Genomic DNA, 16,249 nt, shown 5'->3' with positions numbered 1-16,249 from the left:
GATGAATATGTAAGTGCCACAGGGAGAGTTCCCTCCACACACGAACAGGGTAAAAAGAGGAGTTGAGTTTGGGGGTTTGAAAACCGAACAGGAAAACTCTTGTGGATGTATAAAACGAGCAGTTAGTATTTGTGTAGTGATAGAGTTTCTGTCATAAAAAGAATCCCCCCCCCCCCCTTTTTTTTTTTTTTTTAAACGAACCGAATGTCTTATTGCTGTTTTTTTTTTTTTTCTTTTCTCTTTCCCAACACGGTATACAGCTCATAAATAAAGTTAAATTTGATTGTGGTTCATTCCCAGAGATTCCTGTTTGGTTTCATCGTGATAGGCTGCTCAGAATCAGTTTTGGGTTTTTTAACTCTACATTGTAGTTGTTCTAATACTGGAACTTGTAATCTATACATCAGTGGAAATCCGACCTCAAAATAGATGGAGCCATCTTTGTTGAGATATCCGTAAGAACTGCGACGTAACACAGTAACAATGCCTGCAATATACAGCTCATGGTACACTATCACCAGCAAGCTTTACAGTTATCATATTCGTAGATGTTGTAGGAGGTGTTTTGTGTGTGCGTGCGTGTGTGTGCGTGCGTGCGTGTGGGCGTGCATGCGTGTGTAACTGTTGCCATTACAAATCCTGTCTGAAAACATGTATGAAAGCCTTCACAGAGGACTGTTGGCCATCTCCCGTGCAAATGATTTTAAGTCTTTATTTTGTATTCTTTCTGCTCCTCCCTTTAGGACAGGGATTGTAATGGAATCAACATAATGTAGTTCTTACAAAAAAGAGGAGTGTCCACAATGGATGTACACCATAATCTACCTAAAAAGAAAACCTACCTCTTTTAGCTCAGATTTTGCTTTAGCATTAAGCATTTGCCTCTGTTTTTACTTTTATAATATTTGTATTCATGTTGGTATTTATTGCTGTCTAATGAGTCATACTTCAATGATTACCTCAGAGATATCTCACAGATTTGGGAGAGTCCAGCTAAAGAATTCATTCTTTTTTTTTTCTGTTTGGTCTTTCTTCTCAGACTTGGCAAAGGCATTTTTGTTTTTTTACGCACAAAAATACCGGGAGTGTTTTTTAAAAATAGTGCCTGCACTCTTACCATCGGGGATCTGGCTAGGATGAGGCTGCATTTACTTTCATTCTTCTCTGCTTCTTTAGCTCGGTAGTTTGTTTGTTTGTTTCGGGGTTATTGGGGGGTTTTTTGTTGTTGTTTTTTCTTCCATTGCTTTCAGAAACACGTGCAGTTTATTTTGCTGCGGTGTTGCAGACAAGTATCCCTACAGGCATTAAAGGGACCATTTACTCAAAAATGAAATGTGCATGTTTTTCCTCTGGCTTGTAGCTATTTATCAGTCTAGATCAGGGATGTCGAACTTATTTTACACCGTGGGCCACATGCAGCCCGCTTTGATCATTAGGTGGGATGGACCAGTGAAAGTAACCTATCTGTCAGTGTAAAGACATTTAAGTATACATTTAATCTTTGAGAAGGCTTAATACAAGAAAAAGCAGTGCAATTTCAACACTACATCTCAGTTTTCTGCACAATAACCATGGAAAAGGTTCCAGTAGCTCCTTGCTCAGACTGACCTGTATTTGTAATGTTTGTTTTGTTTTTTGTTTGTATGTTTGTCCGTTTTTGATATGGACTGACCTTAGGAAGAAAACTAATTTCTTTAGTACATAGAGGAAAGAGGATGGCAAATACAGGATGACAATGGTCTTTATAAGTAGGAAAAGCTGTTAAAACGTATAAAAATACAAAGAGTTCCTAATCTATGCGCTCCATCACACTTTTCAAAGCCTTCAAGTGGGCCAGATTGGAGTCTTTGCCAGGTCGATTCTGGCCCACATGTCTTATGTTTGACACCCTTTGCTCTAGACTGATTTGATGTAAGTTTTGGAGAAAATAGCTGTGTTTCTGTTGAATTTAATGTGTCTTTAGTGGCAGAGTTATAGGACTAAATGACAAATCCACAAACCTTGTGAGCAGATTCATTTAGGAACAATTTTATTGTATTTCACATTTATACCACTGCAGGCGAGAGGGGTGTAGATACGTGCACGTAATTTGTCCCTTTCGAGGGCAAATTGAAGACTTTTCAGTGTGAATGCAACTTTAAAGAAGTGGCAGTAGGAGAAATGAGAGGTGCGTTTGTGCTCCCCTTGGTACTGTTAGCATGACCTATGCTGTGTAGTGCGTCATCATGACCTTGGCCCTGTGGTTTGTCCCATCGCGTCCGCCGTACCCTCTCCGCGTCATCGCCTCTCCTTCTGTCGTGCACCTTCGTCATTCCTGATGCTTTTCAGTCACAGGGGAATTGGGAGTGGCGAAATCCTCAGTGTCCATGCAATGCTGCTTTTATCTTGAGCATCACCAAGTTGTGCAACACTGACGCTACCTGATGCTGGCATCGTCCAAAGTGTCCGCCCCCAGTGGCGCGACAAGCCTCATTAGAAGATGGTGTCTTTGGAAGTGCAGCTTGGAGTTGCTTTTTTTTGGGGGGGGGGGTATTCCATTCAGACCCGAGTATCATATTTAAGGAGCAACTGCTCACTTTTGGTGATTTCAAACCAACTTTTCTTTTCTCTCTAATTCTCGCTGTCTCTCTTTATTCCTTCTTTTTATTTGCTTTCATGTCAAACTGCTTCAGGTGTACACTGAATAAAATTAGAGAGTTTTTATTGATCAGTCAATACTGAGGAACGCTGTGGTCACATCAACTTTGAGCTGTGTGCCATAACATGACCCTTTTCATGCAGGAGAGGGTGTTAACAAAGCTGGCTTCAGATGTTCCCCGGCTTAATTTGAGCAGGAAGGTTGTCCAAGTGTGCGATTGGCTTCTTAATTGGTACTCTGGCAGCCACGTGTATTGATGATTAATTTATTTTTATTTTTAAAAAAATAAGGAATCAGTTTGAATTTGGTATTGAATCCTTTCCCTGCATTGTGAACCCAAATCCATGCCACGTTGAATTTCAATGCCTGAACCAACGAAAGCACTTAATATAATGTTTGTAACACATGTATACTGATCAAGCTACTAGCCATAAACTGCCTCTGTAGGTCAGCATCATATGGCTCCAATTATCAAAGTCACCTAAATTCTAATGTAATTGCAATTTATCTTTTGTCTCAGATCTTCTTTTTCTATTATAAATTGGTGTTTATGTAATGTTATTTTTGTCTGATGTTTTGCAAATCAAAAATAAAAGGTTGTACATAGCAGTAGGTCTCTGTGTGATTAGTTTTTAATGTCTTAACAGTTTATTTATTTGGTAGCTTTTGATTAAAGTTTCCTTTTTCTTTTCTTTCAGGTGCCATTAAAAAAAATAATGTTATAGGAAATTAATTTCTATAATTTAAACGGCGCTCAGAGCTAATTGAGGAAATTCATTATGAAATGATGCTTTGTCCATGTAGACCCGTGGTGATGCACTTTAAACTTGTTTTATTTTGTCGTAACGAAGTAAGAGAAAGGGTTCAGCTCTCACTAGACCTGCATGTGTGCAGCTATTACTACTTATTCAAACTAAAATTATGTTATTTGTTATCTGTAATGTATAAATGCATTTCATATAAAAGTAAACCCTCCTTGCGGTATGAGATTTTATCTATCAGGATATAATAAAAGTCTTAAAACCCGGGAAATACAGCCTTAGATGAACTACAACATGACTTAATACCCAGCTTCATTATTTTATTAACAAAAAAATCATCCAAAATGTAGAAGCAGTGAGTGAAAATGTAAGTATAGACTTGCTGGTTCCTTGAAAATGAAAGGGGTAAGTAGCAGCCAAGTGCTGATCAATCAAACTTGATTGATGATCAGCAAGTATGAACACATAGCTTTGACTGACCAAAGTTTTGACAGTTTGCTGGTCTGGAGCAATCCATCTGATTGTGTTAAAGTCAAGAAGGAAAAACATGATCCTGATGCTGCACATTGATCTGGGAAGAGTTTTAAGGCCATTTCGAAACAAAGTCCATCATTCTGCAATAAGAAAGATTATTCACAAGCCCAAAACACTCGCCAGTTTTTCCCAGGACTGGACATCCCAGTTAATTCACCCCAAGATCAGAGGTCACACTTATGGGACAATGTTCTTTGGACAGATGAGACCAAAGTAAATATATGATGTGTTTGGTTTGCTGCAAACACCTCATACCAACCGTAAAGCACGGTGGACGAGGGATGATGACTTGGGCTTGTTTTGCAGCCATGCGACCCTGGGACCATGCAGTCATGAAACCGACCGCGGACTCTTCTGTATAACAAAGTATTCTAGAGTCCATTGTGAGGCCATCTGTCCAACAGCTAAAGCTTTTCCCAAAATGACTACAGCAGAATGGCTGTAGATGTGCTGCAGTGTCCCAGTCAAGGTCCAGACCTGAACAGTGAACTCAATGAACTGAAGAAAAAGTGTGAAGAAGAGTGGACTAAAATTGCTCCACAAGTATGTGAGAGACTGAAAAAGTCATACAGTTATAGTGGTTCTACAACCCATTATATCAACTTAGTTTCTCACACAGCTTCTGCTTCTTTGTTTTTGTTCAGTAATTAACAGCACAGTGTAATATATCATGTACTGTTCATCTGAGTATGTATTGCCATTCGCAGGCTATTGACTCCCCGTGTCCTGCTGAAGTAACAAAATTAGCAGCTTTCCACACAAAAGTTGTTTTGTTGTTGTTGTTGTTTTTAATAATTCTCTCTTTTTCTAACAGTGTTGAACTGTCAGCATTGCTGTTTAGTTATGGTTGGCTATACAAAAGGAAGTGAACTGTTCCCCCCCCTTATTAACCTTCCTGCTGGAAAATGGGGTCTTTGATGAGTCACACACAGAAATCTTCTGGCACCTGCACAAATGGACCACAGTTCCCTTTCAATACTATTGTTACCACTTTAATAATGTTACACTGTTGCATACAGAACGCTTCACAGTAAGATTAATCACAAGAATGAACTAACAGGAGAACCAAAGTATTTATATGTAGATTTTCCTGCACATTGTTCCAAATCACAGCTAGTGAATTAAGTGTGAACAAAGATACATTATATTAATATTCAATATAGTAACATACACTCACTGGTCACTTTATTAGGCACACCTGTTCAACTGCTCGTTAACTGAAATTTCTAATCGGCCACACGTGTTTAGGAACATGGACATGATTGCTGAAGTTCAAACCGAGCATCTAAACGGAGACGAAACTTGATTTAAGTGATTTTGAATGTGTCCGGTTTATTGGAGCCAGCCATTTTTCTCTTCATGTCCTTGCAGATAAAGATTTCGACGTTGGTATCTCACTTAGCCACCAGAGGGCAGTGTCTCTCATCACATTTACCTGCATGCAGTCAATGGCCTAATGACCTCTCTGATTTACTGCTGAGGTCAGCCTGAGACAACTAAGATCATTTGGGTCACGCTGGACTGCCTCACAGCAAAACTGTGGTGTGTTTGGGGAAGCGCAGCAGCCTAGATTAACACACACAGTGGGCCTTTATCAACATAGATGTGACATATGTACAATATGTCGGAAGAGATTTGAGCTCACCTCAGCTCATATCTCCCCGGCTGGACATGTATGGAGAGAGATTGCAGGAGTGGCGAGGTGCAGGCGGAACAAATAAAAGGTTATCAGAGAAATCCAGTCATTGCGCGACAGTTAATTGTCAGCTCTGGTACGAAGCAGGGGCACTTCTTTTGCCTGCTGATAAGGTTCGCGCTCGTGCGGTCTGTTGAGCCGTTGTGTCTGTGCACGAGGTTAGATGAAGGAAAGCGAGGCTCTGGTTGCAGCGACGGCCCTTAGGTGAGGCCTTTCTGGCTGCGTTATACAATGAAGGAACCAGAAGAATCTACATCCTGCACTTTTCCACATGTAGGCCTTACTAATGAGCAGCAGTTTATTGCAACAGTTTGGGCACACTAAATGGTTATGAGGTGCAGGTCAAACTCAATTCATGATACTTAAAACCTCCATTCAGTCAGTGCTGATTTGCATCTCATGCGCATCACTTCCTTTAGATTCTGGATCACTGCTGAGGAAATCACTTCATTTCTATTCTTTAAGGCTGCGCTAATCAGTAGCTTTTATTTCTTTGTTGTTCGTATATGTTAATGGTAAAAATGGAATCAGACACCAAAAATCACAAGTGAACAAACCATCTGAGGTCAAAGTCCACACCAATGATCTTTGGCAACCCTAACTCTGCATTTAAGGAAGAAATGAGAGGACTTTTATAATAGATCACCACATTGATACCATAGGGTAGGGTTGGTGCTCATCAGGGCTAAACAAAACTTAAACAACATTTAACTGATGTTAAGGTGAATGGTTAATGGACTGATTCTTGTACACCGCTGTTCTATCCAACTTGAGCGCTCATTGCTTTACACAGCATGTCTCAATTACCCATTAATACAAGCACTCTTTCTGTTTCTATCTGACATGCACATACTCAAAGTCCACATGTGGAGCAACTCAGGCTTCAGTATCTTGCCCACTGATATTTTCACATGCAGACTAAGGCAGCCAGGAATCAAACCACCAACATCCCAATTTGTAGATCACCTGCTCCACCTGCTGCTTCGGGCCTCACTGCTCTCATCAGCATGGTTTCGAGAGACAGCACTGTACCCTCTTAGCCCAGCAGACAGGAGCTGTTAGAGACTGATAATATGGAGCTGAAGAAGGTATCTGCCGAAACACAAAACAGAGCTAAAACGAGAGTGAAAATTTGACTTCTGTTCACAAAGAGGGTATAAATTCAGCTCTAAGTGAGCAGTAATGGTGCCAGATGTGTCGTTAATCAGCTGTTTGCTAACACGGTTTCAGCACCAATGGGGTGATAATACATCAGCCCTCTGATTACAGTTTGTTTGTGTTTTGTTTTGTTTTTTTCTCCCATCATCCCATCTGAAATCTGCCAATTTTTAGAACATTTGCTGCTCGCCACTTTACATAAAACTTTTATGGTAGAAAATTTGAGCATTTATAATGATCTTTGTGAAATTTTAGCTTCATATATCAAATACTTTTCAAGATATGGTGTGTTGAAAAGTGGTCCATTGACCCACTTTCAAGCCATTTTTTTCACAGCAGTGTTTGAATAGGAATATCTCAAAAACGATTAAAGATAAAAGCCTCAAATTTCCTTTCTTACCATCAAAATTAAGCAGAATCTGCAATTTAGAACAGATACACGGTAAAATGTTATGTACTGGTTAGTTAAAATGTGAAAAATAAAGTCCAGCACTCCTGCAAAGTCTCCTATTTGAACTGACACTAATTTAAAAAAAACTTGTAAAACACAACTAGTGAAGAATGGTAGATACACCAAGAACAGTTTTTAACATAAAACTTCTGAAATAAAGAAAATCCTATTTTCATTCAACTTTCATGCAGGATTGAGCAAAAATGACAAGTTGTACTGAAATAAGACAAAAGAGTGCAGTTTCCAGATAACTCGCCAAATAATTTTGTTAAATATGTGTGTATTTTTTTTATTTTCAAGACCTGGATCACGCCATCTCAAATCATAAAGTTTTGTAAAATATTTTCTGGTAAACCATCTCCGATTTGCCAAAAAATTTCAAAGCTTTTATCTTTAATTGTTTTTAAAATATTCATGTTCAAACACTGCCTCAGACTCGCCCTAAAAGTGGGCGGATGGACCATTTTCAAAATATATGTATATATATCTTGAAATATTTTTGCTATATCAAGCTAAAATTTCAAATGCATTTCTATGCAAATCAGAGATGGTCGAACAGAAGGCTTGGTTGATTTTAGATGGAATGACCTTAATCAAACACCATAAAGCCCAATAAAAAGGACTTTATACTCAATGTGACGAAGATACAAGGAAAAATAATAATATCAAAGTTCAAAATTCTCCACTTTTAGCTGTCTCAGTGTCCGGGGTCACACTAGGACAGTTTCTTGGAACGGCGGTCGGTGACTTCGTTAGGTTCTTCGGGTGAGGCAGATGCTACTCGTGGGTACCAGATAACAGCTATACACACGCACATACAGAGCTGAGTGGCGTCAGCGTACACGTACTTTAAGGTAGTCCTCAAAGACTATTTATTTTTGTTTGTTGGGGTATATTAATACTTGACGGGTGGTGCCCTGATCAGCGCCTGATACTACAACTCGAAGCAGCACATGTGCACACTGATAGTGCATTTTTGTGCGCCCAGCTTGGGGTATGACTGTTCGGTTGCCACACAGCCGCCTGCAGGGGGATGTCAGTTGTGACTTTCCAGTAATAACAAGGGCGTGTTGTTTTCTGTGTGTGTGTGTGTATCTGTGTGTGTGTGAGTGAAGGAGCGAGAGAGAGCAACAGAGAGTTTTATTGCTAACTAAACAGACAGTCGTGATAAGAGGGCAAAGCAAAGGAAAAAAATCATGCAGTCGAATCAGTAATGTGAAGCTCATGCAATGCATTGACTCTGCCTCTGTGTGACCCTGCGGGTCAAAAGAGAAGGCCTTTTATTCCTCTCTTCTACAAATTCTGTGCCCACTTATCCCAGACTGGATGTTATTGCCCTTTATGCAAGTCATCCAAATATCATTAGGGCTAAACCCACCATGTGGTTTGGTTCAGAATGTGAGGAACGCATGGATGTCCCTCTGCTCTCAGGCCCAACATGGGGCGGCATAACTGTCTGTGTTCTCACAGAACCGAAGGTGGAGACGCAGAGAAAATACAGTACGTGCAGAACATCAATAAACCTTTGGGATGTAGCACTCACCAGACTGAAGTGGGTCTTTCCCCCCACACTTCAGCATGCAGTCATTTAGTCTAAATGCTGTTGGTTATCATTGCTAAGGTTGGCGATCGCAATTGTGTAAAGACTGAGGCAAGGAAAAAACATGTTACTGATACTGAGAGGTTTTTTTAAAAGAAATCTGTGGCACGAAGAATATGTTCTTCTTCCCGACGCATTTATTTTTCATCCTCTACCTCCTCTGAGTTTGGCATTGTTCCAAAGAGGAAAGAAAAACATCTTGGCTTTCTTTTTCTTCTTTTTTCCTTTTTTTTTTGCAGTTTTTTTGCCCTCCTCACTTTCCAAGTAAAAAGGAAGAGGGCAGAGCTGAAAGATGCTGTATGTGTGTGTGTGTGTGTGTGTGTGTGTGTGTGTGTGTGTGTGTGTGTGTGTGTGTGTGTGTGTGTAAGGAAGTGTTCTCCTTGGAAAATAATGGCAGCAAAATCACATTAATGGCCAAACATTTCCTCCATTTTTTCCCCGTGCCCTATATTTATAGTCTCTCTGTCTCACACACACACGCACACACACAGTTTGCATACCACTGTGTTTATTCACTTTTTAGCCACTTCAGTCATGTGGTCTCCATAACAGCCTTGATTTTATTATGTATGGAGTCTTGGTGGAAAGTTGGAAGAAGTGCTGATTTATTACGTTCCTGTGCTGGAGACGGGCGTGTCCAGAGGAATTCTGTTTTCATGTTGTCCGTACATCTGTACATACATCCCTGAGCATTTAGGTCATTCTGTTGAGTGAATTTCTTAATATTGCACAACCTTTTACTTGGGAGCTGTGATCCGCTTATTAGATTTTGCTGGTTGTGTTTCAGGGTGAACTACAGTATGAGCTTGTTTTTGGCCCAACCTTTACTCAAGAATTCAAACACTAGGTATGATATAAACTGTCTAATAGGGTATAATATAGACTCACCAAACAGTTTACTGGGTATACCTGTTTGGCTCCTCTTTAATGCAAATATCTAATCAGCCAATCACATAGCAGCAACTCTGTGGATTTAGGCATGTAGACACAGTCAAGATGACCTGCTGAAGTTCAAATCGAGCATCAGAATTTAGAAGAAAAGTGATTTAAGTGACTCTGAACATGCCATCATTGTTGGTGCCAGACAGGCTGGTCTGATTATTTAGGAAACAGTTGATCTAATGGGATCATTTTCAATAAATTCACTTCTAGGGAAAAGAGGAAAAAATATAGTGAGTCAGATGATGTCAGAGGTCCAAGTAGAATAGCCAGACTGCTTCAGACTGATAACTGCGGTTATTTGAGTTCAACAGGAACTCAAATAATTACTTAACCCTCCTGTCGCGTTCACCCCACCCCTTACTTTAGTGCTCCCGGTCAAAATTGACTGGTCTGTTTTAACAGCTCTTAAATTAGCATAACAAACATTTTTCACCACCAAATTCAGTTCAGTGGTCATTCAGTGGGCCGTTCAGTAGGTCGCTCAGTGGGTCTTTTATTTGGTCCTTCAGTGGGTCGTACAGAAGAGGATTTCTGCAGATGAGCTACAGCAGCAGAAGACCGCACCAGGCACTAAGAACACAGAGCTGAAGCTACAGTTCACATGGGCTAGTTAAAATCGAATAGAAGATTCAAAAAATGTTTCCTGGTCTGATGAGCCTCTACTTCTGTTGCAACATTTGGATGGCAGGGTCAGAATTTGGCATAAACAACATGGTTCCATCATGCCTTGTATTAACGTTCCAGCCTGCAGTGGTGGTTAACGGTGTGGCCGATACTTTCTTGGCCTTCTTTAAACTCCACAGCCTATCTGAGTCATGTTACTGACCATGCCCATCCCTTTATGACCACAGTGTGTCCATCATCTGATGGCTTCTTCCAGCAGGACAAAACACTGTGTCCCACAGCTCAAACCATCTCAAACTGGTTTCTTGAACATGGCAGTGAGTTCACTGTACGAACAATGCAACACTCACAGGATGTGGTGGAACAGAAGACTGGCATCATGAACGTGGGGCTGAAAGATCTGTAGCTACTGGGTGATGCTGTCATGTCAGTATGGCTGACATGACAGCCTATAAGTGAATGCAATTCTGTATGTGAAAGGGGGTCCAAAGTATATGTACTAGCAAGTGAAGAAAATATAATCTGATCAAACATTATTCAGCTTTAAATATTGTTCAGCTTTAAAGTTACTGTGCAACTGTGTAATAAAAATGTGCTCACAGCTTTAAAGTTACTGTGCAACTGTGTGCTCACGACTTTGGCCTTGAGAGCGATAAGAAGCGATCGCCTCATCCGGCAGGCGAAAGATATCTGCAAGCGAAAAGACTAGAACACTCAAGGCCGCTTTCCTTTTATGGAGTTGTTTTTCTGCTAATGCAGCACTTTCCTCACAACCCCCTCCTGCAAGTTTTAGAGAATATATACCCATCCTCACAGAAAATATTAGGAATCTCTTGATGTGAGCTGTTTTTGAGAGGTTGTCTCTGTCTCAATAAAAGTTCACTGATTCCCCCATCTGCTGCAGGTGTCCGGTTGTCTTCATTCTCCGCCAGCCTGGTTAAGTCAATTCCTCCTTAACATCTAAAAGAACCTATTTGATGAAGGAAGACGGGTTCACTTTGTGTTTAATATTATTCTATTGCTGTTGTTGTTTTTTTTATATCCTTCAATTGGCGTCACGGAACAGGATCCGCTCCAGGCCAAACTGGAACGGGGGGGAGGACATCGGCCGTGGTCTGAGTGAACGGAGTTTGGACAAAAGCTGTGTGCACACAAAAACAAGGTAAGCAGACCTTTTATTTCTGCTATATTGAACATTATAAAAATACTTAGTGTCCAAACTCCTAGTAATTCATAACCAAAATTGTCTGGCTTACTTAAGGCTTGCTGAGAATCAGACAAGTGAATAAGAGATAAGTGAATAAGAAATAAGTGAATAAGTGAATAAAGATAAGAGTGAACTGAGGTCTGACCACGGTTGCGGCCGACGGGTCGCTCTCCGGTGTCGGATAAATACCTCAGCAGGTCTGGGACCTTGAAAGGGTTTATTAGTAACGCCTTTCTAAACAAATTAAAAGGTTAAAGGCCTTGAGAATATTTTTTAGTAATATTCTCTAAACTACAGAAGGGTTAGGAAGGCCCAGAGGACTTTATTAGAAAAGATCCTCTAAAACTTAAAAAAGAGAAGTACTGGTTGGAGTCCAAAAGGAGAGGTCCCTTTGATCAATAGGAGAAAACGGATCTCTTCTTAAAACCCCGATGATTTTAGTGTTTTAAATGTTTTGATGTTCTGTTTGATATTGGACACACATAAATACACGCTGAATGCTTGCTGTGGAACACTGGGCAGGACAGTTTGGTTCTCCGTGTTCACAGATTACACAATTAAAGGAACTAGGTTCCTCTTTTGGTTAAAATAATACACCACACATAGAATTTTTTTTTACACATTTATTACATACATAAGGAGGGTAATGAGTGACTGCAGGTAATGTATGAAGTGTGAATGAGACGTGTGAACAAGGTGACAACCAACTAGCACCCCTATCAGGAAGCTCTAGGCAAGGTTACCCGCCAGACTCCGGTTTGGTAGAAGCTTGGTAACACCTGAAGGGATATTTCAGTGCTGACTCACCTTTAAAGCAGCGCCCCAGCTGATTAGTGCCTATCAGAGGCAGAAACCCAGCTGGCCCAAATTCTCCTTTAAAATCAATAAAAGAACACTCCTCCATTGACAGTAAAATGGAAGGAGAATTAGATCGACAAACTAATGATGATGGTTGGGGTCCCGGTGTTATTCTTAGCACATTGGGAGAACAATTAACATGTGTTGAGACAGTCATCAACTCCACACACCAGCCTAAAGAAGCAAAAAAGCAGAAAGAGTCATTGAGGAAAACAGCTGAAAGGTTAATGAAAGAAAAGGGAAAGAATGAGGGGAGTAGTGGTAATTGGGGAATAATTTGGCAGAATAAGGCTATGCAGGCAAAAGAGAAAGAGGAAGAAGCCAACTCAGCAGCAGCAGGTGCAGGTGTGATAAGCGGGGTGAGACACAGAAAGGAAGCAGATAAGCACGCAGGCCGCAAAGCTAAATTTAATCACTGGGTGTGTTTATGGGAAACTGCAAAACCACACATGAAGAAAAATAGGTCTCAGCCACCTCCCTATTCTGCCTCAGTCCAGACTCCTCCCTCGGCAGGCATATATCCGGTACTTAATATCTCTGGTGGAATAATGACTATTGGAGAAGAACCGCCCGTAGCTCCAACTCCCATAGATACCAAGCATTTTTGCCCAGGAAGCTCCTCTCTGTCGGCGACACCCTCAGCTAGTAGTAGAGCCCCCTCTTACATCTCCGATTGTTCTGGAACCGGATCTGAGGGCCTAACTGACCCATTTGCGAGCGCACCATTTGCGGTTCGAATGAACAGACAGGAACCCACTGAACAACAATTAACTGATCTAGAAGCAGCATTACGCAGCTGCTTAAATGAACGTAGGTCAGTGGTCCAGGTGAATAATCGTGTTGCGTCAGCCCCTCTTTCCCGGTCCAACCCATTTGCCAGCACTCCCGTCGCTGTTAAAGGAGATCTGACCGCTACTGCAAAAACTGAGCCTGGCACTTCACCAAATGTCACAGTTAACATGTCTTTGGTGGGCCGTCAGGATCCGGAAACACAGATGAGTTTAGCCCACGTTTTTGCTGACACTGCTACCCCACCAGGCGGGGGAAAAACTGAGGATACTGATGATGAACTCAGTGACCTTAACAATACACCCCCCTCTACCCCTCACAGTTTAGGATATCAGACTAGATCTAAGGGCCCTGTGCCTCAGCCTCCAGGCATGTTTCCCCTGGTCCAGACTAAAGCGCAACGTAGACCAGTGTATCAACCTTATTCATTCGGAGATGTCCAGGCCCTAGTGGACAAACTCCCTGACATAATGGAGGGAGGGAATGCCTGGTTAGCTGGTTTGGATAAATACACAGCTGGACAGGACCTCGCACTGGGAGATTTTAGAGCTATTATAACTAGGTGCACATCCCGATCTCAGGCAGCGGATCTGGAACAAAATGCGGGTACTACCACGCATGAGAACGAGGTGCCACTAATGCAGGCCTTGAGGTTTATTGGACCGGCCCTGCGCAAACAATTCCCACCCAAAAATCAAGGCACCTTACAGAAATTTAAATGGGAGGAAAAGCAAAATCCCACCCATTATCTAAATCAGGCTGTTGAAGACTGGGTGAACCATACAGGTCATCACCCCAGTAGGACTTGTTCACAGAGCATGTGGTTTAGAAGGGCGGTGCTGAGGGGCATTCCGGAGTCAGTAAGCCAGAAAATGGAGGATAATCCTGATTTGCAGGACTGTGACTTTGCAATCTGGAAGAAACATTTGATTTTTAATCTTAACAAAGTGCAGATTAAGTCTGATGATAAAGCGGAGAGCGTCGAAGATTTACAGTTGCAACTGTTGAAGGTTCAGCTGCAGAAAGCGAAAAACGACCTGGGTGGAAAAGGTGACAAGCCTAAAAAGCAGCTTGTGGCCGCTGCGGCTCCCCCTCCTGGTCCAGTTGCCCCTGATTTGTATCCGAACCCGTGGCCAGCTGATCCACAGCCCCCCCAGTATGGTGCTTATCACTCACCGGCCCCTTATGGGCAGAGAGGTTCCCCATTTGGAGGAATCAGAGGTGGTTTCAGGGGAAGAGGTCAGATGGGAGGTGGTAGGGGAGGCCAGATGTATGTTTGTTTCCGGTGTGGACAACCTGGACACTGGGCTAAAGCGTGCCCTTTGAACCCGGCTGCTGGAAGAGGCAGGGGAGCCCGTGGTGGGCCCTATCAGCATCCTGGCCACAGAGGTGGACCTCGTGGTGCTTTAGTTGAAGTGCCCCCGGCCCCACAGATGCCTGTGATGGGGTGGGAGTACTACGAGGGTGGTCCCCAGCTATAGGACACCCCACAGACTGCCCAGGACAGTGAAGGGACAACGGCGGACCCTATGCTGTCCGTAACTGTAGATAAAAGAAGAAGCAGCTTTTTAGTGGACACTGGAGCTACGTACTCCACCATTAAGGATGTTGCTCGTGAAAGACTTACTGACAGAGTGACTACAGTGGTGGGCATATCTGGGGAACCTAAAACTCTGCCTTACACCGTGCCTCTCCCCACAACGGTTGGAGATCAGACTTTGTTACACAGCTATGTTTGTTCAAAACAGGCGCCTGTGAATTTACTGGGAAGAGACTTGTTGATTAAATTAGGAGCCACAATACTCTGCTCTTCACAAGGCCTAACTGTGACTCTCCCTACTGGTGTTGTGCTTCCCTGTTCTAATGGGCCAGAGGGAGGTGGTCAGTTTCTGCTGCAACCCTCCTCCTGTTTAGCGGACTCTGCTGACATCTACTGGGCATTATTGGAAGTTGAAACACCTGCTGAACCAGGAGTTTGGACTGCTTTTCAGCAATGGCGGCCGTGGCTCTCACTCCTGCATCCTTATGTCCCTCCCCCTGACCCACCTCATGTTACACTGTTTTATGACAGGCATGACACCACCTGGTACCAGCACATGTTCCAAGAGCAGTGTGAGGGGCGGGCTTGGTCTTTGAACATGTCATGCATTTTTGCGGCACCGGAGGGAGTGGCAGCAGCGGTTACTTTTACAACAGATCAATTACAGTGGTACATGATGTCTGATGAGGCAGCTCCCCATGTGTCACTGGCCTTACATCCTGGACACCAGGCTAAGGAGCTGGGTGGAATGGTTAAACGTTCCCTTGCGGCCACTGACTGGACACCTACAAAACTCCCACAGGTTTTGTTTTCTCCATCTACCAACACATACCAAATTTTAAATGATTGCTTTAATTCCTCAACACTGCAACATAGAGTGGTCAGCGGGTCACATGGCAGAGAACACACAGACCACTGTGATGCTGCGCCTTTACTCGACTCTCTTCCAGATTGTTTGTGGTCCCTTGGACCCACAGATGTAGGTTTAGTTGATGTGGAGCCAGTCTCTTTTCAACTGTCATCTGCTACCCCTTTGTGGCAGCCTCAGTACCCACACAAACCGGAGGCTGAGGCTGGGATTGCAGAAACAATTTCTGGTTTGGTCACTGCCGGTGTCCTGGAGCCCTCCTGCTCTAAGTGGAACACGCCCATCCTACCCGTTGAGAAAAAAGGCACGGGGAAGTTCAGAATGGCACATGATTTGAGAAGGATTAATGCCTTACTTGGCACTCCTACTTTGCCTGTGCCTAATCCTTATGTTGCCTTGACCAACCTCCCACCATCTCATGCCTGGTTCACCTGCATTGACTTGGCTAATGCCTTTTTCTGCCTCCCACTTCGTGAGTCACTGCGTGACATTTTCTCATTTACATTTAGAGGCCGACAATGGCGTTACACTCGCTTACCACAGGGATTTGCCCTCTCCCCAGGTCTGTTTAATCAGTGTTTGA

The 16,249-nt window shown here is 42.6% G+C and overlaps 1 protein-coding gene across 1 annotated transcript; it reads left to right on the top strand.

Moving 5' to 3' along the window:
• Nucleotides 1-10,917: 10,917 nt before the first annotated feature.
• LOC145419215 (uncharacterized) lies at nt 10,918-14,739 on the top strand. Its single transcript, XM_080301933.1, has 2 exons — nt 10,918-11,340; nt 11,471-14,739. The coding sequence occupies exon 2, from the start codon at nt 12,526-12,528 to the stop codon at nt 14,737-14,739; it is 2,214 nt and encodes a 737-aa protein (XP_080158059.1). The 5' UTR covers nt 10,918-11,340; nt 11,471-12,525.
• The last annotated feature ends 1,510 nt before the right edge of the window (nt 14,740-16,249 follow it).

Source organism: Astatotilapia calliptera, chromosome 5 (assembly GCF_964374335.1).
Source record: "Astatotilapia calliptera chromosome 5, fAstCal68.1, whole genome shotgun sequence".
Taxonomy (NCBI): domain Eukaryota; kingdom Metazoa; phylum Chordata; class Actinopteri; order Cichliformes; family Cichlidae; genus Astatotilapia; species Astatotilapia calliptera.
Note: the sequence above shows the minus strand (reverse complement) of the source record. Positions and strands in the feature narration are given on the sequence as shown.